This window comes from Crotalus tigris, unplaced genomic scaffold (assembly GCF_016545835.1).
Source record: "Crotalus tigris isolate CLP2741 ecotype Arizona unplaced genomic scaffold, ASM1654583v1 scf7180000018549.3470463, whole genome shotgun sequence".
Classification (NCBI taxonomy): Eukaryota; Metazoa; Chordata; class Lepidosauria; order Squamata; family Viperidae; genus Crotalus; species Crotalus tigris.
In genome coordinates, this window is record NW_024097072.1 from 3,193,156 (window position 1) to 3,220,031 (window position 26,876).

At 43.8% G+C, this 26,876-nt stretch overlaps 1 protein-coding gene across 1 annotated transcript in view; it reads left to right on the top strand.

The window, feature by feature from the left end:
* The window catches only part of CNNM4 (cyclin and CBS domain divalent metal cation transport mediator 4), a 49,899-nt gene extending 23,984 nt beyond the window's left edge, over nt 1-25,915 (top strand). The window contains exons 2-8 of the mRNA XM_039354311.1: nt 7,293-7,436; nt 8,167-8,304; nt 11,261-11,430; nt 14,284-14,380; nt 18,428-18,493; nt 21,019-21,206; nt 22,715-25,915. Coding sequence (XP_039210245.1) covers nt 7,293-7,436; nt 8,167-8,304; nt 11,261-11,430; nt 14,284-14,380; nt 18,428-18,493; nt 21,019-21,206; nt 22,715-22,921 — 1,010 coding nt within the window. The 3' untranslated portion in view covers nt 22,922-25,915. The remainder of the gene's footprint in view (nt 1-7,292; nt 7,437-8,166; nt 8,305-11,260; nt 11,431-14,283; nt 14,381-18,427; nt 18,494-21,018; nt 21,207-22,714) is intronic.
* Nucleotides 25,916-26,876: the final 961 nt, after the last annotated feature.

The following is a 26,876-nucleotide window of genomic DNA, read 5'->3' on the forward strand; positions in this document are numbered from 1 at the left end:
TTAGACCACAGGAGACCTCTGTGGTTCTTCAGAACTTGGGTTTAGCATGTCCTCATAATTTGCTGCTGGGTTCATGGAATCATAAAATCTTTTGAGTGCTTAATCTTAACTCTTGAGTCCAGGCTCCTCTTTGGAGAAGAAATGCCTATTAAAAGTCTCCTGATACCAATAAAGGAGAGAATATTTGTAGCTCACGTTGAAATGAGGAGTCCTTGGTGCTGTCTGAGCTCGCTTGTTTTCTTGCAGACATTTCATTACCAAACTAGGTAACATCATCAGTGCTAGAAGTTTTGGGTTATGAGAGGGTAGACCAAACCCCATTCATAGACCAACCCCAGCTTGTAGACCCCAAACTCCACACTCTTCTAGCACTGATAATGTTACCTAGTTTAGGTTATGAAAAGTCTGCAAGAAAACAACCAAGTTCACAAAAGCACCAAGGACCTGTCCATATCTCCTGACCATTGCTGTCCAACCTAGACTTGATGACATCCAAGATATCGCCACTTCTTCTGTCAAAGGGCTCCTGCCGTTAGACCTGGACTTAAGACATTTGACTGGAATCTGCTTCCCAGCAAGCACCTTCCCCTATTTGGTAGTTGTCACCTAAATTTTGCTTTTATAGATTTGACTTCTAACAAATCTGTGTCCTTTACTTCTCAGGGCTAAAGAGTGTAACAGAGCAGAATAAAAGAGTTGGAAGGCACCTTGGAGGTCTGCTATTCCAACCCACTGCTCAAGCAGGAAACCCTGCACCATTTCAGGCAGATAATAATCATAACAACAATAACAACAACAATAATAATAATAAAGTTGGGACTTTGGAGTCCAATTCCCTGCTCAGGCAGGAAACCCTATACAATTTCGGACAAATGGCTGTCCAGTCTCTTCTTAAAAACTTCCAGTGTTGGAGCATTCACTGCTTCTGGAGGCAGGTTGTTCCACTGGTTAATTGTTCTCACTGTCAGGAAGTTTCTCCTTAGTTCTAGGTTGCTTCTCTCCTTGATTGGTTTTTATCCGTTGCTTCTTGTCCTGCCCTCAGGTGCTTTGGAGAATAGCTTGACTCCCTCTTCTTTGGGGCAGCCCCTGAGATACTGGAAGGCTGCTATCCTGTCCCCCCTCGTCCTTCTCTTCATTAAACTAGACATACCCAATTCCTGCAGCCGTTCTTATATGCTTTAGCCTCCAGTCCCCTAATCATCTTTGTTACTCTTCTCTGTACTCTTTCTAGAGTCTCAACATCTTTTTTACATCGCGGTGACCAAAACTGGATGCCGTATTCCAAGTGTGGCCTTACCAGGGCCTTGTAAAGTGGTATTAACACTTCATGTGATCTTGATTCTATCCCTCTGTTAATGCAGCCTAGCACTGTGTTGGCCTTTTTGGCAGTTGCAGCACACGGCTGGCTCATATTTAAGTGTTTAATCTGTTCTTAAGAACCTCCAGTGATGGAGCATTCACAATTTCTGGGGCAAAGCCGTTCAGTTAGTTAATTGCTCTCACTATCAAGAAATTTCTGGAGGCAAGTTGTTTCACTGATTAATTGTTCTGTCAAGGAAATTTCTCCTTATTTCTAGACTGATTCCCAGTCCCTTCACTCTCTTTTCATAGGCCTTTTTTTTTTAAGCTCCAGGCTCGTCCTTGATCCTCTGCACTTGTTTTAGTTTGTTTGACTCTTTCTTAAAAGTTTGGTGCCCATGACCGCAGACAGCATTCAAGGTGGGGTTCCACCAACGCAGAATAAAGTGGACCAATTACTTTCCATGGTCTGGAAATTATACTTCTGTGGATGTTATTGTCTTTTTGGAAGCCACATCATGCTGCTGACTCATATTTGGTTTGCAATCCACAATTATAACAATACTTTTTTGACAGGCACTAGGAACAAGCCACGTATTTCCGCAAACCACATGTTTCCTCCTTCTTTCCTAAGTAGTTGAAGCTTTTAACTAAGGCTTCCAGGATCCAAACTAGCAAATTTCTGCCGTTGTTTTCTTTGGGGTGACAGACCTTCCCTGGAAAAAGCAATTGTCCACACCTAACCATGAGATGCATTTTCCCAAATGTTTCTCGGCTTGCAGAAAGTTGCATGTCCTTTCAAACATGTGGGTTTCTAATTCGTAAGGGTGGTGAACATCTGACGTTTTGTGGAAGATACAACCCTGCCAGCTTGAAGAGTTTATCGTGTGGATTATCGTTCATTACTGTGATGGATTGCTAACCTAACTGTGCTGGCTGTAAGCCACTCAAGAAAACCAACAATTTAAAATTAAGTCAAAACAGACAGAATTTTTGTGAATGCAACTGAAGTGGTCTTGTTGAAGAAGAGGCTTTGATGGTCTCATCTAACACTCACTGCCTCCCAAACTAGGCCAGATAACTTGTATCATGTTCAAGAAAGTGGGGAAGTAATCGTATCTATACTCTCCTTGAATTGAAACGAGACTTACTTACGAGTCAGCAAGCTTAACGTAGGGCTGCGATGTTATGCCAGGTTATTTTTGTTCACGTGGAGTTCACGTGTGTTTTTTCCCCTGTGGTGCATCATTCAAATAGGTTTCAGGACTGCAAAATAGTTAGGCATTGAGATATACCTGATGGAGCTTGTGAAGGACAGGTCGTCCTCAACTTACGTCCACATTTGTACTGGAAAAATGTCTCCATTGCTTTGCTGGTCAGAAGCCAGCTGGGAAGGTCACCAGTGGCGAGCAGCTGACTGCTGGATGCTGCCAACATGATAAATGCAAATCGGTTGCCAAGCTCTCAGATTTGGAATCACATGACTGTGGAGACACTGCAACAGTTGTAAATGTGAAGACCGGTCCTAAGTCACTTTTTCCAGTACTATCATCACTTCAAATGATGCCCAAACAAATGGTCATAAGTCAAGGACTACCTGCAGGTTTGAAACTCTATCTGGTTTTAACCTGTGTCATGTCTGCCATTTATGAACCACATCCTACAAGGTACCCTTGATTCCAAAGCAGACGTCTCTGTGCTGTCAATTAGCCTTATTTGACTGTAAACCTAAAGATGGAGATCCAGGGATGGATAATAGTTTTCGGTGTGTGTGTGTGTGTGTGTGTGTGTGTGTGTGTGTGTGTGTGTGTCTGAATTTGGGGTTCTGGAACCTGGACTTGCTAATATTGCACCCTTGCTAACGTGTTCCCGGTTTGCTCAGCCATGGGTGCTGGGACCTCACGTCTACCTGTTGGAGCTATAGAGAGAAGAAGGGATTGATTTATTCTCCAAATCACCATAGGGCAGGATGAGAAGTAATGGGTGGAAGCTTGTCAGAGAGAGATCCAATCTAGAAGTTAGGAGAAATTTTCTGACAGTGAGAACAATTAATTAATGGAATAGTTTGCCTCCGGGAATCATGGGTGCTCCATCATTGGAGATTTTCAAAAATAGACTGGACAGACACTGACCAGGATGATAAAAGGTCTCTTGCTTTGAGGAGGACATTGGATAGAAGACCCCTGAGTCTCTTTCAGCCCTATGAGTCTATATTCTTCATGCTTCCTTAGGCTTAGATGTCAACAGAACATAGGTTCTGCATAAGGTGGACAATCTTCCTGCAGCTCAACCCCAGGCTTGTTCTAGGTTTGTTTTGGCCTCCATTATCCAGGTGGGCTCTGGCAATGTTCCCCACCTTCCAAAACCAAAGAAAAAACAAAAAAGGGGTAAACCAACATTTGCTGTCAAATGTAAATTGCTTATGAAAAACCGAAGAGAAGAATGTTGAACTGTAGTTGCCAAAGACCAATTTGCACCATCTTTTTTTCTCTGCCTGGTCATGCGTCATGCATATGCTCCTCCCAGGGAAGTTCCTTTGAAGAATTGTTTGAGGTGACCTTTGGTTTACCGTGAAAGAAATCTTGTTTTTCCTCTTTCTGATTTAATGGAGAAGGAAAAGATAGGTGGCAAACAAACCCAATAACAGAATCACAAGGATGGGAAGGGCACAACCGGGCATGGGAGAAGGAGAGTTGCTCTTACAGGATAAAATAGATGTTTCACTGGTTTTGGGTGGAAAAAGAGAAGATCTCCTATTCTCTTCATTTCTAGCCCTGCCCTTGTTAGGAATATGGAAGCAGTTGTGCTATCACCATGCATCGAAAAGGATGAACGGTTGAAGGAGCTTAACAGAACAGAACAACAGAATTGGAAGGGATCTTGGAGGTCTTCTAGTCCAACCTCCTGTTCAGGCAGGAAACCCTGTATAATTTCAGACACATGGTTGCCCAATCTCTTCTTAAAAACTTCCACTGTTGGAGCATCCACAACTTCTGATGGCAAATTGTTCCACTGGTTAATTGTTCTCACTGTCAGGAAGTTTCTCCTTAGTTCTAGGTTGCTTCTCTCCTTGATGAGTTTCCATCCATTGCTTCTTGTCCTGCCTTCAGGCGCTTTGGAGAATAGCTTGACTCCCTCTTCTTTGGGGCAGCCCCTGAGAGATTGGAAGGCTGCTATCATGTCACCCCTGGTCCTTCTTTTCACTAGACTAGACATCCCCAATTCCAGCAACCATTCTTTCTGTCTTAGCTTCCAGTCCCCTGATCATCTTTATTGTTCTTCTCTGCACTCTGTCTAGAGTCTCAACAACTTTTTTACATCGTGGCAACCAAAACTGGATGCAGTATTCCAAGCATTACCAAGGCATTGTAAAGTAGTATTAACACTTCATGTGATATTGATTCTATCCCTCTGCTAATGCAGCCTAGCACTTCTAGGTAATGTCTATAACCTATTGCTATGTCTAACCCATTGAAGGGAAGGATGAATAGCAGTCTTCCAGTACTTTAGGGGCTGTCACAGCAAAGAAGGGATTGACTTGTTCTCCAGATCACCTGCGGGCAGGACAAGAAATAATTAATAGAAGATCATTCAAGAGAGATCCAACCTGGAACTAAGGAGAAATTTCCCGACAGAACAATTAATTGATGGAAAAAGCTTACCTCCAGAAGTTGTGGGTGCTCCATCACTGGAGGTTTTTAAGAAGAGATGGGACAGCCATTTGCCTGAAATGGTTTAGGGTCTCCTGTTGCAGCAGGGGGTTGGACTAGATGACCTCCAAGGTCCCTTCCAACCTTTTTATTTCATGTTCTATCTCCAAACATAGAGTAATAGGGTTGGAAATCCTCGGCTTTCCAAAATGCTTCACCAAAATTGGAAATAGAGAAATTGTGTGGTTTTGCTCTTCTTCTTTTACCTCAAGGCCAAGACACCCCAAAAGTGTTTTTTTTTCAAAAGGCAGTTGGGCTTCGTTTTTCTTTGAAGATGTTTTTCTTCTCATCCAAGAAGCTTCTTCAGTTCTGGATGAGAAGCAAAACATCTTCCAGGAAAAACAAAATCCAGTTGCCTTTTGGAAAAAGCACTTCCAACAAGCAAAGTCAAGGGGAGAAGCCAGCTTCACTTAATGATGTCATGATTCACATAACAGCCATGGCAAAATTGGGCACAATTCACGTCACAACCACTTGCTTAGCCATGGAAATTGTGGTCTCAATTGTGGTTGTAGGTTAAGGCTGTAATGAAGTGCAGTGATTGTTGAGATCTTGGCCGTCTTGCCAAGATAGCCTTGGCATCTTACTTTGGTGCTCTCGTATTCCTGATGACCTTCCGGCAAATTAGACCAGGCTGAGGGAATGGGATGAGCCTCTGTTAATGATGGGCTGGCTGCTCACAAGCCAGATTTGCCAATCATACTTCAAACCCAACATGGGTTGCTGGTTTTAGCTTGGCGCACTCGGTGGACCCCGTGTGGTTTGTAAACCAAAGCCTGTGTCTTCGTTTGAAAGGTGAATCTCTCCAGTTGTGTTTTAGTCAATGGGCCACAGCCCTACCTGATCTGGGGACCCGCCACTGTTAGATGCTCTGGAGGAGAAGAGCTGGCGACATAGGCTGGGGTCCCTGGCTTCAGACCAGCCCCCTTCCCCCCCCTCCAACGGCTATTCTCATGGGAGCAGCCCAGCATCGATGGGAGCGCATAGCTGAGAAATTGCCGCTCCGCTTTTTGGCTTATAGGAACCCAGCCACCAATGGCAGCCACCAGGTGAGGATGGGAGGTCTGATCCCACCCACAGCGAGAAAAGCAGGAATGGGTTCTTTGGCTGCCTAATTGCCACATGCCGAGATCTCTAATTGCCCTTTTTTCTCTAATGCTATAATAGCGGAATTACTCAAAGTGATCCCCCATTGTGTTGCAGGAGTCTCCCAGAGAGGGAGCATCGTGCAACAGAGCCCGGTTGTGTGTCTTTTGAAAAGGGTATATTTATGTGGGAACTTTCTCTCTGCCCTTCCCTTCCCTAAATACTCTTGTGGCTTTTCTGCTGGGATTTTTTTTCCCCCATTCTGGTTCTCTCCTTTCCCCCATCAAAAGTCATTTGTCCCAGGCCCTTGGTGCTCTCTTGCGCTTGCTTGATTTCTTGCAGACATTTCATTACCCATTCCCAGCACTGATGGTGTTATCTAGTTTGGGTAATGAAACGTCTGCAAGAAAACAAGCACGCTCAGAGAGCACCAAGGGCTTCTCATGTCCAGCCTGAGCTACAAATTTATTCCTTTATTAGAGTCATTTATCTCTTTATTCAGAGCAGACAAGAGCCTTCGTTGGATTCCTAGAGGTGAGCGACGTATGCAGATTCAAAAAAAAAAAAAATTCAAGATGGCAGCTATGACTAAATAGGTGAAGCGGTGCCTCTTTTTATATGCTGAAGATGACAAACACACCCCACTGCACTTTTGAAAAAATCCTATCCCCAAAATAGGTGCCTTGCCAACCTCCAAACCCTTAGAGAAGGCATAAGTTGTGACTCTACATAAGAGTGTCCATTTCTCTTGTTCTTCCGTTCGTTATGTGGCTGTATGTTGTTGTTGTTGTTGTTGTTGTTGTTGCTGCTGCTTCTCAGTAATAAAATGTGCTTGTGTTTTACTGGATTTTGATGCAATTTCAGACTGCATTCACCTTTTTGGGAGCTACAGTACAGTACCGGCTGATATTTAAGTTGTCTACTACGACTCCAAGATTCCTCTCACAGTTACGGCTTATTGTTTGGGAAAAGCCAGGTTTTCATGGTCTTGTGAAAAGGCCATTAGGGATGTCTGTATCTTGGGTGCATGGGAAGATGTTGAATAGTTTACTTGCCACAACCATGAGGGTGATGATAGAGCTTGTTTCGCCCAAACTCTTCAACAACTCTTGTAGGAAAGCTGTGCCAACTGGATTTTGAGCATGGACCCAGCTTGCTATTTTTTATTTGTGTCACTAGTAACCCTCTCTCCCACAGGTAAATCACACCTGGCTATTGTCCAAAAGGTGAATAATGAAGGTGAGGGCGACCCCTTCTATGAAGTGTTGGGATTGGTAACTCTGGAAGACGTTATTGAGGAGATAATCAAATCAGAGATCCTGGACGAATCGGATATGTACAGTTAAGTTCATTTTAAATCTTAACTTTTTTGATGGGAGGAATATGTATATTGTTAAGTGTATCATCATCCCAGGTCTGAATGGTTACTCGCAGTGGCCACCTTGCTTATCTATGAAAATTCATGAATGTTTTATTATATATGATATTTTATTGTATTAGATTCTGGCCCATAGGCATATTATGATTTTGATTTATAGCAAGTGCTAGTAGGAGACCACAATGATCTCATGTGCCAACCTAGATGCACATCAATCTACCTGTCCCATCTGACTCGTTTTGAAAATATTGTCTTAATATTGTCTTAAAAGTTGTAATTGTGATAGGCCGACAAGGCAAAAGTTTGGCTTCTAGGATCCTCCTTATTTGACTGTAAGCATCTACAAAAGGATGGTAGGGAACCTCCTGGTCAGTAGACATTTTGAATTTGGCCACAGTCATCATCATGGCCTTTTTGTCAGCCATTTTGTGGCCCAGCTGCACACAGACCTCCCAAATTCCAAATGGACTCCAGTCTCCAAAATACTTCCTGCCCCTGACATAAAGATTTTTCCTCATTTGGGTCTCTTCCACGATGCCATGCATTTCCCTTCATGCGGTCTGATGAATTTTGCCACGCATGTGCTCACACATCACGCTAAGTGATGACATTAATTCACTGGACTCGGCTGAGCAGCTGATGGAAACATTGTGGTGTCTTTAATGACTTGTTCCTCGCTTATTGTCACCACAGCTGACAACCGCACGAAGAAGCGTGTGAGCCACAAGAAGGACAAGAGAGATTTCTCTGCCTTCAAAGACAACGACACAGAGTCCAAAGTGAAGATCTCACCACAGTTGCTTCTGGCGGCTCATCGCTTTCTCTCCACCGGTAAGAGACATTTGAAAATAGACATTTCTTCTTGCAAAGAAACGACTTTTCTTTTTATCTGCTTCATTCCACTTTTCACTGGGAGGTCAAAGCAGAGCGCAGGTAGTCCTTGACCAGGGGTCTTCAAACTTGGCAACTTTCAGACTTGTGGACCTCAACTCAGGGCTGGCTGAGGAATTCTGGGAGTTGAAGTCCACAAGTCTTAAAGTTGCCAAGTTAGAAGACCCCTGTCCTTGACATACAACAGTTCATTTAGTGACTGTTACAATAGCACTTAAAAAAGTGAGTTATGACTGTTTTTCACACCTACAACCGTTGCAGCATCCTCATGGTCAGGTGATCAAAATTCGGCCATTTTGCAACTGACTCACATTTATGACGGTTGCAGTGTCCCGGGGTCATGTGATCCCCTTTTGCGACCTTCTGACGAGCCAAGACAATGGGGGAAAGCCAGATTCACTTAACAAGCACTAACTTAACAACTGCAGTGACTCACTTAACAACAGTGGCAAGCAAGGTCATAAAGTGGGGACAAAACTTGCTTAACCAAAGTCTCACTTAGCAACGGAAATGTTGGCCTCAGTTGTTATCATGGGAATCTCCTTTCATTTTATCTCTGCACCATCGGGAAGAAAGTTGGCTTGTAGGCTACGATCTGGGTCCAGAATTACTCCGCAGAGGCCCGAATCGGCCTCTCTCCAGCCCCAGCCCAGCACATGAAGAGTATCCTGGCCATAGTGACCCCAAGTAGTTTCTCCACCACCAAAAGAAGCCCTGGGTGGCTGAGTCAATGGGAGTTATAGTTCTGCCCCAAAGTTCAACCAAGGCTACTTCCTTCTCTCATCCCACGATCAGACAGAGCCGCTGCCCACAATTCAACAAAGCAGATTCCAGACACCAATATGAAACTCACAGAGCAGGTCGTTCCCCCCCCCCCTTGTCTCACAGGGAAATTACAGGGGTCTGCGGATTCAGTAAGGCAAGCCTCCATTATCCTGTCTGCTGTGGCTTTAGGTTTGATGGGGAGTTTCCTTCAAGCTTTGCTTGTTTATTTGTCTCCCACCCCACGCCCTGTCCCACCCGGGCAATTAAGCACCAGCAAAAAAAAAAAAAAAAGCTTTTTGGCCCAGATGTTGTAAAGTTATAAGTTGGGGAGAGAGGGTAGAAAACCCTTTTTTCTGAGAAAGGGAAAGGAGATTTTAATTAAAGGCATTCTTCGACTTACAGCCAATTTGTTTAGTGACTGTTTGAAATTACAGTGGCACTGGAAAAAAAGTGAATTTGGATTGTGTTTCATTTACAACTGTTGCAGCATTCCCATGAGAGTCCCCGGCATTTGAGATTCATTTTTGTGTGTCAGGATACCCCTGAAATCTTTCAGTGGGCATCACGCATTGTAAAAAAACAAAAAAGGGCTGAAGGAGGGGAAGGAATTGCTTCTGAATAAAACGTCAGGAAATTTTAAGGTATACCCCCTGTTGCACTCTGAATCCACACCTCTGAAAATACTAGTACATCTTGTGTCCCCCAAAGCATGTCTGTCCACCCACAATGTTGTCAGGCACAAAGGATCAGGACCTGTAACTCAAAAAGATTTATTGTTCACAACTGTACGCAAGCATCTGGTCAACTAATGGTGGACACTAAATTGGCACTAGATAAGAGTCAAAGGAATTCAAGCAGGGCTGGACATGGATCTTTTGTGGCCACAGTAAGGATTCTAAGCTGATGACCCATTTAACACCACCCCCAGCTCTGCCTGCTCTTCTCCTATAGATGGAGCTTCAGTTCCACAACTGGCATGCAAATATTGTAGAATCAAAACTCAGAATCCAAAGCAAATAATCAAGGCTCACTGCAGTGTTTATTGTTAACAGTGCCCACTGGAGGAGTTTCCTCCAGGGAGCAGTGGGAATAACTCTTGCAAGCCAAAGGCTGCTCTCATCGTTACACATTTCAAAAAAAGAGGAGAAAATGATACAGTCAAACATATCCATACAATAGATGAGGTAAACATGAATACTCATAATTAACAAATCTCAAGTTACTTCCCCACCCGTCTATTGTTGGCATCTTCGAGAAAAAATTATTGACTTAATAAAATATCACTTACATTGCCTTAGATATCTTGATGTATCTTAATGAGAAGCAGGCACTTCAAGGCTGCCATTTTCCATGTGCCAATTAGCACACATTTGTCCATGTTTCTGTTTTGCTAACACTCTCCCACTTCTCTAAGAAGGTGCAATATAAAATGTAGAAATTAATTTGGCATGAAGTGGGAATTCCAGACACTGTCATCCCACACTTACCTATTTCACTCCTACAGCCCAGCTTTTCTGCAGGAGCTGAAAGTAGTGTACCTACTGCCCTTTCCTTCTCTTTTTTCCCCACAAGAACAACCCTGTGAGGTAGGCTGGACTGAGAAAGCCTGACCTGCTTCTCCAGGGAGCTTCTATGGCTGAAGAAGGACTAGAAGAGGGAGTCAAGCTCTTCTCCAAAGCGCCTGAAGGCCGGACAAGAAGCAATGGATGGAAACTAATCAAGGAGAGAAGCTAAGGAGAAACTTCCTGACAGTTAGAACAATTAACCCAGGTTAATAATGATGATAATAATAAAGTTGGAAGGGACCTTGGAGGTCATCTAGTCCAACCCCCTGCTCAGGCAGGAAACCCTATACCATTTCAGACAAATGGCCGTCCTTTAAAACGTTCCAGTGATGGAGCACCCACAGCTTCTGGAGGCAACTTTTGTTCCACTGGTTAACTGTCCTCACGGTTAGGCAGTTTCTCCTTAATTCCAAGTTGCTTCTCTTCTTGGTTCGTTTCCATCCATGGCTTCTTGTCCTTCCCTCTGGTGCTTTGGAAAATAAGTGGACCCCCCCCTTTTCTTTGTGGCAGCCCCTCCAAATACTGGGATGTTGCTGTCAACCCTCTGCCTTTTTTTTCTCCTCCAGAGGTGACGCAGTTCACGCCTCCTTTCATCTCGGAAAAGATCCTGTTGCGCCTTCTCAGGCACCGGGATGTAATCAACGAGTTAAAGTTTGACGAGGAGAACAAGAAGTGTCCTCGGCATTTTCTCTTCAACCGGAACAAACCGGCTGATTTCTTCATCCTCATCCTTCAGGTAACGGGGCCGCCTCACTTAGGAGCCTGTTGGGCGGGGTGATGTCACATGCACCATGACATCATTTTGCAATGGCTGTGAGCGATGACTAATTGGTGCCATTTGCGCAAAGGTGAAACTGCGTTATTCGTGTCATTCAACAAAGGATGAAATTACACTATTCTCGGCCTTCGCGCAATAATGAAATTACAGGATCGGTGTCCTTTGCCCAGTGTTAAAATTACGTAATTTGTCCCTTTTGTGTAAGGATGACGTTACGTTATTTATGTCATTTTTTTGCGGCAATGAAATTACGTTGTTGGCTTCTTTCAAGCAACGATGGAATTACATAACTCCCATCATTCTCGCCGTGATTGTCAGGATCAGGACCATATGGTAAATTGTAGTTCAAAAAGGAATGTATTGCTCATGCCTATACACAAGAATTGAGTCAACTAAAGCTCAGTACTAAATTGGCGCCAGATAAGGGTCAACAAAATTTAGGAGGGATTGGTCTTGGATCGTTTCTGGCAATGTAACAATGCCAAGCTGATGACTCATTTAACTCTGCCTTTTCTTCTCCTATTATAGTGATGAAATTGTCATTCGCATTATTCGGGCAATGCTATATAGCTTCATGTCATTCGCGCAATGAAGAAACCGTGTTATTTGCGTAAATTCAAATTATGTAACTCCACTCATTTGCACAATAATGAAGTTACATTATTTGCATCCTTTCAGCAATGGTGTGATGTATGGGACAACATCGTGGCGCATGCCAAATGACCCTGTGTAGGTCTGGCTTTAAGCAAGGTGGAAGGATTGTGGTCGGATCTGGGTGTGTTTTTAGAATTCATTTGCAAACCATGGAATCTCTGAGCAGCTTCGGGCCTGGGAAATATGAACAGAATTTGTCCTCAGTTGGCAGAGTTCCTAGGAGAGAAAAAAAAAACCCAGCAGAAGCTTTTAAAGAGCTTTAATTGTTGCATCTTAATAGTGATAATTGCCTGAGAATGCCCACCCCCAACTCTCATCCACTCAATCAACGGATACAGTTTTTCTGAATAATGCTGTCTCGTTGATTCAGCTCCAAGGAACATCTGTGGCGTTATAAAACAGATGTTTTAATTTTTCAGGCCATGGAACATGTTAGAACTCTCTAGTACAGTGGTTCTCAACCTTTTTAATGCCGCGACCCCTAACCGGTCGTAAGTCGAGGACTACTTAACCGGTTGTAAGTCGAGGACTACTCAACTGGTGCAGCACCGTTTGCAGAATGGGACTTTGGGCAGGCTCAGCAGGGCAGAGACAGCCTGGACAATTCCTGTTGGCTTTTGAAAGCCAATAGAATTAGACTCTATTCAAGAGAGTCTATTCTATTGGCTTTCAAAAGGCAATAGAATAAAAGGGAGTAGCACAGCTAAGGAAAAGGGGGAAAAAATGGCGGACTGCGTTGTTTGGCGACCCCCGTGAAATGGTCGTTCGACCCCAAATGGGGTCCCGACCCACAGGTTGAGAACCACTGCTCTAGTAATAGAAAACTATTTCAGTAAGAGGTGTCCAACCTTGGCAACGTTAAGACACATGGACTTCCGTTCCCACAATTCTCCAGCCAGCTATGTTCCCCAGTCTTTTTTTGCCCATCTTTCCAAACATCATCCCCCTCCCGAGATTAGATTGGCCCATCCCTCTTGGCTTTTCGTAAGATCTTGAATATTTGGCTTTGTGCCTAAACCTGGGGCTCTGGGTGTATATTAGAGCCATCTTCTGAGTGGATGATTGATTAAATCAGGGGTTGAATTAGGCTGGCTGGAGAGTTCTGGGACTTGAAATCCACAAGTTTTAAAGTTGCCAAGGATGGACACGCCTGGATTAAATGAGGCTCATCTGCTATGTGTTTTTATTTTTATTCGTTACATTGCTTATTTTATATATTTGTTTGATTGTGAATTGCCTGGAGTTGGACAATTATATAAATCAGATAAACAAACAAACAAACAATTGCATTTTTAGCTCTAAAGATGGACCATAGTGTAAAAAAAAAATACACTAAGTATTCGTTTTAATACGTCTCCCCCTTGTCTTAATCTGGATTGAAGCCCCTATATTTGCAATTCTGTTTTTTTTTAAAAAAAAAAAAATCCCAATGTACTCCTTGTAAAGATTTTCCCAGTTGCAATGTATGGTTGTGAAAGTTGGACCATAAGAAAGGCTTGAACGCCAAAGAATTGAGGCCTTTGAACTATAGTGGTGGAGAAGACTCCTGTGAGTCCCTTGGACTGCAAGGCGATCAAACTGGCCAGTCCTAGAGGAGATCAACCCCGACTGCTCTTTAGAAGGCCAGATCCTGAAGTTGAAACTCAAATACTTTGGCCACCTAATGAGAAGGAAGGACTCACTGGAGAAGAGCCTAATGCTGGGAAAGATGGAGGGCAATAAAAGAAGGGGACGACAGAGAACGAGGTGGCTAGAGGGAGTCACTGAAGCAGGAGGCGTGAGCTTAAAGGGACTCCAGAAGATGATAGAGGACAGGAAGACCTGGAGGAACATTGTCCATGGGGTTGCGATGGGTCGGACACAACTTTGCCACTAACAACAATGATTGCAATGCTTGGGAATGATGACCATCTCCCAAAGGTTGTCACTTCCCCTTTTCTCCCCGCCATTTTTACTCCGCAAAGTAGGGTCCCAATCCAGATGAAATTCCCCCATAGAATTAAAAAGGGGAGAAATTCAAACCCCCTACATATTTCCTTAAAATAAAACTGCTGACCTTTTTTTTAACTGCACCAAAAGGCTTCTGAGAGGCAGCCAATGTAAGCGGCTAAGCTGGTGGTTTTTATTTATTTATTTATTTTGCTTTTACTTTGTCAGGGCAAAGTGGAGGTAGAAGCTGGCAAGGAGAACATGAAGTTTGAAACTGGGCCTTTCTCTTATTACGGAGTGATGGCTTTGAGTCCCTGTGTCACAAGTAAGTTCCCCACTTCAGTTGGCTCGGAGGGGGGCGGGGGGGACAGGAGGGAGGCATAGAAAAATGTCAGATAACACATTGAGACTCCCAACTTTTATTCCTTGACTCACTGGTTTATTCAGTGTTTTGAATAAGGACTGATGATGTTTCCTAGTTGGGCAATAAAACACCAAGCTCAGAGCGGAGCAAGGGCTCCAAAATTCAGTATTTTTGCCTTGCCCCCCGACCCAATCAAGAAAACTCAACAAATTACAGGTCATCCTTGATTTATGACTGCAACTGAGCCCAACGTTTGTTAAGTGATTCTTGCCCCATCTTTACGACTTTTCTCGCCACATTTGTTAAGTGAATCGCTGTAGTTGAGAAATTAATAAAAGGATTGTTAAACCAGTCAGGCTTCCCCATCGACTTTACTCGTCAGAAGCTTGCAAAAGGGGATCATGTGACCTCGGGACACTGCAACCGTTGTAAATGTGAGTCAGTAGCCAAGCATCTGAATTTTGATCACGTGGCCATGGGGATGTTACAACGGTCCTAAGTGTGAAAATTGGTCACAAGTAGTGGTGGGATTCAGCCGGTTCGCTCCACTTCGGCATAACTGGCAGCTAATTGTTTGTTGCCCAGGCCCAGAATGGACTTCCGGAAAAGGCATCCACACAGAGAACCAGTTGTTCCCATATTTGAATCCCACCACTGGATAGATAAATGATAGATAGATGATAGATAGATAGATAGATAGATAGAGAGAGAGAGAGAGAGAGAGAGAGAGAGAGAGAGAGAGAGAAAGAAAGAAAGAAAGAAAGAAAGAAAGAAAGAAAGAAAGAAAGAAAGAAAGAAAGAAAGAAAGAAAGAAAGAAAGAAATACAGTGGTGGGATTCAGCCAGTTTGCACTACTTCAGCAGAATCAGTAGCTAATTTTTTTGTTGCCTAGGCCCAGAACGGACTTCTGGAAGCAGCATCCACACAGAGAATCGGTTGTTCACGTCTTTAGTCATAAGTCACTTTTTTCAGTGCCGTTGTAACTTTGAACGGTCACTAAACAAATCGTCGTAAGTCAAGGACTATCTGTACAAAAGGTTTCCATAGGATTGACTGGAGCTGCTTGGTGTAAAATTAGATTCTTTTAAGTTGTCCACAATATAATCTCAGTGTTATGGTTCCGACAGATGAAACTCTTCAAAGAACTTCGAGGCATTGTTTACCTTAAAGAGTCTTTATTTGAGCAGCAACACATCGGCACTTACATAGCCCAAGCCAAAATCTGGATTCCCCTCCCCTTAGCACACAGTATCAAACACAATTCCCTCCTCTAATTATCAATCATAAATCACATTCTCCAATTAGTTTGAAATGCAGGCTTTCCCTCCTGTTCTCCAACCCACCATTTCTTATCATCTCTTATTTCAAAAGCTCTGAATTCACACACTATTACAATATTGTTATGTCTAACAAACTCCCATCACATTCCTCTCCCCCCCCCCTCCCAGTATCATCTAATTCTAAGAATAAAGCACAAGAAAGAAAAAGGCTGCATCTCCATAGGTTGTCAAAGCAAGAACATCTGATGTTAGCAGCGCTGACACTCTGAGATGGCCTATGACCTACCATTGCAACTAAAGCTTTAGGCTGCCCCCCCCCCCCATCTCAGCAATAAAGATCTGTGTTTGCCAGCAAAATGGCAACATGATAAGCAGTAATCACTGAGCCCTAGGTAACAGCATAAAACAATAAAAGAGCCATAAAATTAGATGGTGAGATCTATAAACAACTCCTTTCTTCTCTGTCTCCGTGTTGTCCTTCTCAGTTCATTTCATCCAAACTCAGTTGGCAGCCCTGGGAAGGATAGGGAGTTTTTATAGATTTTTTTTCCTGATGCATGGAGGAATTAGACTGAGGCAGAAACAAATCATTTGTAAGGGGGAGGGGGGAAAACCCTGCCCAAAATTTGTGAATGTTGCGCACGTGTCACAAATGGAGAGGTTTACAAAGAGGAGGTGGGTAGGGGGAGAACACACAGCGTCTTGGGGAGGGCTCAACATTTGCATGATGGTGGCTGCAGTGTCACAGTCCAGGCCCTGCCCCTCTTGTAAACAAAAAGGGGGGGGGACTTGATTGCAACACTCTGCCCCGTGCAAAACCTTGCGGATAATAAAGGCAGTCCTCGGCTTATGACTGCGATTGAGCCCCAGGTTTGCGTTGCTAATGGAAACATTGGTTAAGTGAATTTTGTCCCATTTTACGACCTTTCCTGCCACTCTTATTAAGTGAGTCACTGCAGTATTTAATAGGTAACCTGGTTTTTAAGTGAATCTGGCTTCCCCATTGACTTGGATTTTGATCACATGACCGTGGGGATGTTGCGCTGGTCGTAAGTGTGAAAATCAGTCATGTCTGAGTTTTGGTGCCCTTGTAACTTTGAACAGTCGCTAAGCGGACTGTTGTAAGTTGAGGACTACCTGTATTCAGCCCCCTCCCTTAGATATCCAGGGGGAATAGAGTCACCCATACATTTGTCTTCATGACTTTCCACGTAATACAGGTAGTCCTCAACTTACAGCCATTCATTTAGTAACCAGTCAAAGTTACAAGGGCATTGAAAAAAGTGGCTTATGACTGGTTTACACATAAGTCTCATATCGGGGCGCCATTTGAGCAGTCGCCCAAAGTTCATAAGTCGAGGACTACCTATGTTGTCACTGCCTTTGGAAAAGCATCCAGAGTACATCTTATTTTACCAGATTTTTTTCCCCCCAAACTCGTGGATCTTATTGATCCAATACTTTTTTTGGGGGGGTAACCTTTCCCCCCCCCCACTCTTTGTGCCTGGTTTCCAAGCCCTAAGCCCCCTTGTCTGCCCGTTTTTAATGGAAATGGAAAAAGAATCAAGTTCGTAAATAATTGAAGTGGGCAGAGGAACGTGGGTCTCAAAGTAAGACGCCGTAGGTCCAGAAAAGCAGCTGCATCCCCAGTGAGCAATAGAGAGACGATACTGTCAGCTTGACTTGACCCAGTCAGAACCAGCTTTTTAATGCAGGGGGAGGACTGGGTTGAAAACCACACAGGACAAATAAAGGTGCCGTAAGACAAGTGTCTGCAACCTTGGCCACTTTAAGGCTTGTGGACTTCAGCTCCCAGAATTCCTCAGCCAGCATAGTTGATTCTTCTGCTTTCAGTAACATTAAATGTTAGGTTTCTGCCACCTAGTGGTCGACGTTCAGCCTTTCAACCCAACGCTTTAGGCGCCGCTGTTCAATTCCTTTCCCGGGGCCTGCGTCCTTGAAGGCAGGAAGATGGCTCTGTTGGCCCCCTCCGGTTCCTGTCGGTGTCCATACTCCCCCAAATTCCCACAGCCATCTTTCACACCTCCAGCACTCTTCCCCTCCCCAGGGCCCCCTCCCTCCCTCCCTCCCGGTTATGACAGTTGCTAGTGAACTTCAAAGAAAGTGAAGATGGGCATCTGACACGCTGCTGGTGCACAAAAATTTAACCTGTCAATGCTCAAGGCAAAGTGGTGCTAGATAAGCACCAATGGACTTCAAAGGGGGGGGGGATGGACTTCGATCTCTTATGGGGATGTAGTGACTGCGTTTGACCCTTCCCTTGGGGCTCATCTCCTGCAGCTCCATGGTCACAGGACAGTGATTTAGGACAAAAGAGCCAAGGTTGCCTACCCCTGCCCTATACCATTTCAGACAAATGGCTGTCCAGTCTCTTCTTAAAAACTTCCAGTGTTGGCGTATTCACCGCTTCTGGGTGCAGGTAGTGTTTGCTTTACCACCCTCATATTGGCCAAACGACCATGGGGAACAAAGTAATAAAACCAGGCTCAATCATGTGCTGATCTGCTGAACAGTTCGGCTTGACTTACAGCCGTGATTCTGGGCTCAGTTACGACTGTAAGTTGAGAACTCCCTATAGTATTGTCATTGCATGCACAGCAATGTTATTGTTGATTTTTCTTCTCCTTTTGCCTCTCTCTCTTGTCCGGTTCCATCATCACCATCACCTCCTTCTCCTCCTCCATTCTGCATGCTTATGTGCCCGTAGCACCGCCAGACAGATCCCAGCACCAGTCCATTATACAGCGAGGATCCTTGCATTCCAAGCTGTCAGGTAAAAAATGGCATTTAATACTTGGGGGTGAGTGCTGCGCATTGATGCTTCGCTTGGACTTCAGGGGCACAGGTTGCGATGCAGGAGCGTTGGCCATAGAATGAGATAATGCACCATAATTCCTTGCAAAGATGCTCAGAGTTTGGAAATGAAGACTCAATCGTCCAGGCCAAAAGCCTCCAAAAAGGTCATATCCTGGCAACTGGATCCAAGTTTTTTAATCTGAGACATTTCATTACTCATCTTCATTTACATATTGCAATACATTTTGGGGGAGAAACCTCTGCAGTTGGTGTGGCAAGAGTTAGTAGATTCCAACGATTGTCTGAGTCTCTGCCTAACTTACTACTACTACTACTACTATTATTATTATTATTATTATTATTATTTTGACTGATGAAGTTAGTTGAATGAGTATCGAAACATCTCAGATTAACAAATTTTGATCCAGTTGCCATGATTTGACCTTTTTAGATGCTTGGCGTGCAGATGGAATATGGGGGTGCAGAGATGTGGCTTCAGTTCTCTAGTCACCGAAATGCCTTGGGTTCCCCCCCCCCCTGCCTTCCTCTCTCTCTCTCTGGCTTTGCAAAAATAAACTTGTTACTGAATGAATCTCGTGGGGGCGGGCGGGATTTTACCGTGTGCAGTGCCTTGAATCATAAACTAATTGAACCAACTGACTTTTGCATGAAATAAAATTGTGCCTTCCTGGGGACTCCCTGTTGTGAGGAGAATATGTGATAATAAGGGTGTTTGTTGGCAACATTTTCAGAAGGGATTTGCTGCTTACTATCAAGGGCTGGGAGAGAGGGTGCTGATCCAAAGTCCCCCAGCTGTTTTCATGTCTAAAACTCATGTCCCTTGGTTCTAATCTCACACCTTTAGCCACAGCATCAGTCTAGCTCTCAAATACAACAAATATTTAAACCAATTGAACACAAACCAAGTTAAGCTTTTTGCGCAAAGGCCGTTTCTGAGTTTTTAACCTGACTTTGATTAAGGGCACTTTGCTGAAGACAGGAGTGTGATGTATAATGTAATAGCACACTGTATCCAGGTTTCTTGGCTGTCTCCTTTTAAGCAAGACTGTGAAGACTGCTGTCTAGCTCACTGCATCTTGTTCTGCAATGCCACATAGCAAAAGAATTGTGGAGCTCTTCTTAGGACCTCTAAGAACCAAGATCTTGCAGTGGGTGGAGTGTGTGTGCTTCAGCATGAGTTTGGGGACCGGCTCTTTAGAACTGGGCTCAGGAACCCCGGATCTTCAGGCAGCTGTTACCCAAAATTGCCCAGGAAAATGCTAGGATGCCTCACTAGCTCTCCTTTCAATCCCAAACTCAAATGTTTATTAAATTATTAATTCATTATTAAAATGTTTATTCAATGTATTTAGTGAAAATTATCTGCCATGCCAAAGCCACTAAAACTGCCTTCCCCAACTTGGCATCCATCAGCTGTTTTGGGGCTTCAATTCCCAGAATTCCGATCCAGCCGGGCCAAGGTTGTTGCCGGCTATGAATTCTAGAAGCTGAAGTCCCGACGCATTGCAGCTGCTCCCTAAATGCTCCCATCCTAGGATGGGCTGTTGTTTGCACAGAAACATTCTATGCAGTTAATCTGGGTAGTAGCTAGGAGGCAGAATTGACCTGTGGTTTTTTTTTAAATTGCAATCCTGCCCATATTTTTGGAGCACATAGATTTTTGGAGCACTTGCATTGAAGTCATAGACCCCTGGCAGAAGACATGATAACATGATGGCATGCAAGTGATGTCCACCACACGTTTTCCCATATTCTTCTGAGGTTATCCATGTATGAACTGGACTTGGAAGAAGATGATATACAATCAAATAGTTTGAGTGCCAGACAAATTTCTTCATCTTTTTCTGCATTGAAAAAGAGGGGTTTCAAACAAGAGTTGGAGTGATATGATGAGGAACAAATCCAGGCCCCAGAGACTCTTCAGAAGTTCACCACTCAATTGTAATTTTTAGTCTGAAATACAAGAACACTATTAAATATAGAGAAACCATTTAAGTGAGGCCAGACTTAAATTTTGTCCTTCACCACCAACTTTGAAGGGTGTGTTCCTCACATGTCATTCCAAACTATGTTTTGGGATCCTTAGACCCTAAAATGTGGGCTCATGAATTCAGTGAGGGAGCAGAACCCAGATTCAAGACCAGCTGCAGAAGTTCCCTCATGGACTTTTGGCCAGTCAGCCTCATTTACTTGATATTGTTATGGAGAGAAAAAAAAACTGGAAGAGGAGATGCCGTTCCCATGAGCCTCTGGGAGAAAGCTTTTTAGGGGAAGACTCCACATGTCCACCTCAATGTCTGGTGACTTTATGGTCAGGTTCCTGAGGTGTCCTTAGCAGCATTGTAAAAGTGATCCAGCTTTGCTTAACTATTTTGAGGTCAGCCCAAACAGAGAAAGAGTTGCCATTTTAAGAAAGAATTTTTAAAAAATGGAGGAACATAGGTAGAACCTGATTCCTACATCCTCTTTCTCTCTGTCTAGTTTCAGAAATGCGTTCTCCATCTCATATGAGTAATCTGAATCGCTCGGCGTCTCTTTGCTACCACGAGCGCACCGAGTCCATCTCTTCCAATTTCACTGGCAGCAACAACCAGCTTAACGTCAACATGAGCTCCCAGTATCTCTCAGACTTCAGTGTTCGTGCTCTTACAGATCTCCAGTATGTCAAGGTGAGCCTTAGGCCTAAGCCTCCCCAAAGTTAAACTGAACTGGTTCTTTGTTTTATCCATTCAAATATCATAAAAGCAGATTTATTTAAAAATAGAGAAAGCTGGCTTCTTAACAAGCTGGTTTTCTATATTGACTCAATTATTATTTCAGTGGTGGCTGGGCCCAGGTGGGGCTGCTTCTATCTTGAAGATGTGTCCACTGGAGCTTCACGAGTGTCAATCTCAGGGCACAATTTATTTATTTATCTATTTATTTATGAGACTTATATACCGCTTTAAGTGCAAGCACTCTCTAAGCGGTGTACACCAGTAAGCAATGTATATATATATATATATTTACATTGCCCCCAACAATCTGGGTCCACATTTTACCTACCCCAGAAGGATGGAAGGCTGAGTCAACCTTGAGCTGGTGAGATTTGAACCGCTGACCTGCTGAACACAGTCAGCTAAAGTGGCCTGCAGTACTGCACTCTAACTGCTGCGCCACCTCGGCTCAATAAGTGGGGAGTGTCCCGAGAGAAACTCTGACATCTTTCAGAATGTCTGGACCACAGGTAGCACTTAGACAGCACTTAGACTTATATACCACTTCTCCAAGTGGTTTACAGCGTCAGCCCCTTGCCCCCAACAATCTGGCTCCTCATTTTACTGACCTCGGATGGATGGAAGGCTGAGTCAACCTTGAGCCGGTCAGGATCGAACTCCTGATAATGTAGGCCAGTGTTTCTCAACCTTGACAATTTTAAGGCATGTGGACTTCAACTCCCAGAATTCCACAGCCAGCAATGCTGGCTGTGGAATTCTGGGAGTTGAAGTCCACATGCCTTAAAATTGTCAAGGTTGAGAAACACTGATGTAGGCAGAGTTAGCCTGCAATGCAGGTAATCCTCCACTTAGGACCACAATTGAGAATTAATTGCTGTTAAATTAAACTGCATCTTATTATCCAAGATTTACTTTAGTTTCACTTTCCGTGTACCATAGAGACCTGAATAAGTCTCTGGTTTAGACAGTTTTATTAGTTTATGTTATAACATACAAAAAAATAGTAAAGCAAATAGTAGGAAAAACAGGGAAGGGAGGAGTGAGGAAAAAAAGGGGAGAAAGAAAGAAAGAAAAGGTGTTGACTTCCAACTCCCTTAGGTGCAGTTTAAATAAGGTATTAGCATCAAACCTCGAGTTTTTACTTCTACATAATAGTTTAAACCAGCCATTTCTATAACAACAAATTTATCTCATTGGTAAAACAAAATCAAAGTTCCATTTCCCCCCACCTATTCTATGTTCTGTTAACTCGAGCGCCCAAAGTGGTAGTTAGGTGACCACAGGGGTGGGCCCAGACATCAGAACTTCAAATCGAGGTTGTATGTCCCATTTTCGAAGTCCCTCCTAATTTCAAATGGTGGCTAGGTGACCGATCATAGGTTGATCATAATGTTTGATTGTCATGATTTAAACTGTGCTTCTTCACACTGAGTTTCACTCACTCTGTCTTTGCCCTGCAGATCACGCGCCTCCAGTACCAAAACGGTCTCATGGCCTCCCGCCTGGAGAGCTGTCCCCAATCCCCCGACGGGAGCCCCCCCAAAGCGGACCCCTCCTCGGCAGAAAAAGGGAGCACCCTGTCCAACAACGAGATGATTGGCCTCTTGAACGAAAGGAACTGCCAGCATCAAAAGACGAACCACAACCCCCCCGACAATGTGGTCTGACCCCGGCATTGGGGCAGTTGGCCCGGCCCAGCTCGCCCACTTTTTTTCCTTTTCAAAGACCCAAGAGTGCCCACAGGAGATTCCGATTGTGTGTCGATATCAACCTCAGGTAGCAGCTGCAATCCGCGCTCTCTGGTACTGTTTCCCACTCGCCTGCCCTGTCTTTCTAGCCAGGTGGTTTGGAACTGGGAGGGGAAGCCAGCCAGCCAGCCTTGAAAGCAATCGGAAGCCACCTCTTCTAAGGTGACAGGCCCCATCCTGGGTCACCTGCACAATCGAGGGTTCTTCCCTGTCTGCATCAAAGCAAGCTGGACTAGCAGGACAAGCACGTTTCCCCTTTCTCTGTGCTGGTTTTTTAACTGGATACAACGGAGAGGAAGGCAAGCCACTGGCACACCCAGGGGAACCTCGAAGCAGCTGCCTTTTTCCAGGGTGCCCAGTTCTGGTACTGCCTTCCCCACCAGGGAAGGGTGTCCTTCCGAAGGAGCACGTAGTTACAAAGGCGGCACCCAACGTGATGGAGGGGGACGTAGGTTTATAGAGATGCCAGCCACCCTCTCTTCATAAGACAGACTTCGTTTTCCCATCTCAGGGAGTTCTGAGACTTTGTTATTTGGGATTATCTATTTTTCCCCCCCTCTTTAATCAAGCCATTGGGGTATTTGAGAGCAGGGATGTGCCTGACATGGAGGAACCAGCCAGAGTTTTCATGCTGGTAGAATCTGTCCCTTCTCCTTTTCAGAAGGATCTCTGAATCATTTTCCTGATTCAACCCAGGTTCTCCTTTCGTTCCAGCTTTTGGCTTCTGTTTCAAGGGACCCTAACGGAATCAGTCGTAGGAGAAGTAACAGCAAGAGGTCAACTGAAAGTTACATCCGGTTGCATTGCAGATCAATGCCTCCCTAGGTTTTTTTTTTTTTTTTAAGTTTCTGCAAATAGAAAACTAACAAATGTCGGGCAGAGGTACAGCTTTTTCTTTGATCTACATTGTTTCTACTTGCAGGGAGTTGTCTTAGTTTGGGTTAATAATCCTCATTTTGTTCTTTTTTTTTTTTAACTGGGGAAGATTTAAATGAATATCCTCCGCCGTCTGTCTCCAGAGGTACTGTTCATTTCTGACAACTCGAAATGGGGCTATAGTTGTATATAGTCAGTCTCTGATTTCCAGTTTCAAGGTACCCTATGCCTTTGCGTGAGTTTCTGGTGCAATCAAAGTTGTGGGATCAGTTTTGCGGTATTTGGCAAGATTAAAAAATGGAACATTCGAGTATTGCAGCTGAAAAATGGATTGTCATTCCAGCTCTAAATGCTTGGATCATCTTTTTGGAGATGATGCAAACAGGTGGCTGTACTTGTAGTAACCAATTACCTTTTGTTGCGTTTCTTTTTCATCCTGACTTGGATCTGAAGTCCTCCGGGTTTAGTTGTGGACCACAAGTAAACCATGTTTTATTGGGATAGAGGAAAACTGAGTGAATTTGATTATTACGTTATCCAAAGATCACGTTATCCTTTTTGTTTTTCTGTAGCTTTTTACAATCATTGTTTTTCTACCGGTTGGAATCAGAATAGGAGTTCAGGTGGTTAATTTTCAGTGGCCAAATTTCATGCAGTTATACCTTGATGTAAAGCAACTTCCTGTACAACATAGATGGGTGTGAGATTTGGGAACAACTTGGAGGCATTCTTCGATAACAGGTTTTTTTTGCAAACAAGACACTGAGTATGATCAGTGGATCAAAGCAAATAGGCAAAAACACCAGTTTCATTGAAGGATGCATTCGTTGGGACATCTGAAGCATCGATGCCGCAGAGTCTGTCCTATGAGTATGAATGTTTGGGCCTTCAGCAGATGTTGCAAACTTGAAAACCAGATGTTGAATTAGCAAGTCCGCTCTTCAAGGCTGGAGAGCACCTATGAATGTACGCTCATTGAATCCCTCCATTCGGAATCGGTTACCACTCAGAAACGCCTTTTAAAATGTGCAAACCCGTCTCAGAAAACGGAATCATTTGTGCATCGTGGTTGAACATTTTCATTCCCGTGTCTCTGCCGTCTTAAATTCTCATGTTTTCTTCTACAAAAGACACCCCACTTTTCATTTTGCTTCCTCTGACCCTCAAAACTGCCTGGGGTTTTAAATTCCTTCCCTCATCCTTATTGTCAAGGCCTTGGGCACAATGACAGCCAGCCTCTGTCACACTTGAGAACCACCCAGATCTGTAAGGCTTCACTTCTTTTCATTCCCTAGATAAAGGGTGATGACAACCAGTTGTAATGAAACACATCTGGAGGGAATTAAGTTCAAGATGGTTGCCTACCGTACACTACTCTTCTTTTGAGTTGGATTAGATACCTCCTGACTTTATGGATACTTCTGTGTTATTTTGGGGTGACAATGTAGAAGTGACTTCACATTGCCTTTTGCAGGATTTTTTTTAAACATGCAGCTTGGCATCTCCTTGTGGTGTCCTATCCCAGCATAACCAGATTTGACCCTGTTTAACTCGTTGAGATCAAGCAATCATAAATCATAAATGTATGTATTTCTGTTTTGCCCTCTTGTCATCTCATAAAGGAACAAGCACACTCACAAACAAGTGTATGAGTAATAATGCTACAACAATGCTAATAGATGCCAACTATGATTTCCCCTGAGTCACCTAGTAACCTCTAGCTAATTAAGAATTTAATTAAGAATTGAGAAAATTAAAATAATTAACAACATCATGTCACCTTGTTTAAAGAGACATGGCACTTATTGTATTTATTTGCAGATGTTTTATTCTCCAGAGCCTCATCAAGTTCTGAGTGAGGTTTGATCAATCTTAAAGGGATTCTTAAAGTGGATATGCTTCCTACGTAAAGGGAAAAAGTTTAAAAATTAATAATTACATCTTGCACAACAGATGAGTGGCCAATAGAATTGTGGGTTATGGGAAATACGTGATCTAGCTCAGGGGTCTTCCAACTTGGCCCTTTTATGACTTGTGGACTTCAACGCCCAGAATTCCTCAGCCAGGCACGTGTGCCTGGCTGAGGAATTCTGGGCGTTGAAGTCCACAAGTCATAAAAGGGCCAAGTTGGAAGACCCCTGACCCAGTTTGACATATCTCCTGCCCAGAGGTTCCCCGTTGCGCTTCTTTGTGAATCCTTCAGGGATTTCTAGTGCAGGAACTCATGCAGAGAGACAGATGGTGGGTTTTACTCTCTCTCACCTGTGTCATTTATTTTGCATACCAATTTTTATTTCATAACTCAGGATCACGTTGCAGCTCTGTATCCATAGGAGAAACACCTGAAAATCAGCGTAGGCACCTCTTATCAGCCCAGTGCAGCCCAGAAGCGCTTTGAAAAAAAAAGGCTTCGGTTTGCTATGAACAAAACCAGGATGGGTAAATTCTAAGCAGCCGGGGCTGCTATGGGCAGAGGGGGCGATTTTTGATTCTTTTTGAGTTTTGCATCTAGATGAGAAGAAGCTTTTAAAACTAACTCTACTGCATAATATTGTGCATTTTAGCGAGGGCCGCCGTTCATGCTGCCCATTTGTACGGCTGCCATTAAAGGAGATTCCAGGGGCCACAGAAAATGGCTTTGGAGCAGATGTAACCTCAGGACCTCAGGCTGCCCACTCTTGGAGCCAAAGGGAATCAAGTCAAATCCCAGAATTCATACTGTGCTTGAGATTACCCCAAGCGGTTGCACAGCATCCCCCCAAGCGGTTTTCTGGCATCCCCCAAATCAGCTGGAGTTTCAAGGTTGAGAATTTCCATCTCCGTTCTTGGAGATGTGGAAGGTTTTTCTTTTAACATCATCATGGGGAAAAAAATAACAAGCCTGAAGTTGCATTCTTGGCAATTTAAAGATAAGTAGAGAACCTAGTTTGCAAATTTTGCTCCCAATGGGAAAGGGTCCTGTTTCTCTTGAACTAGAATTTATGGTCTAATTAAATTG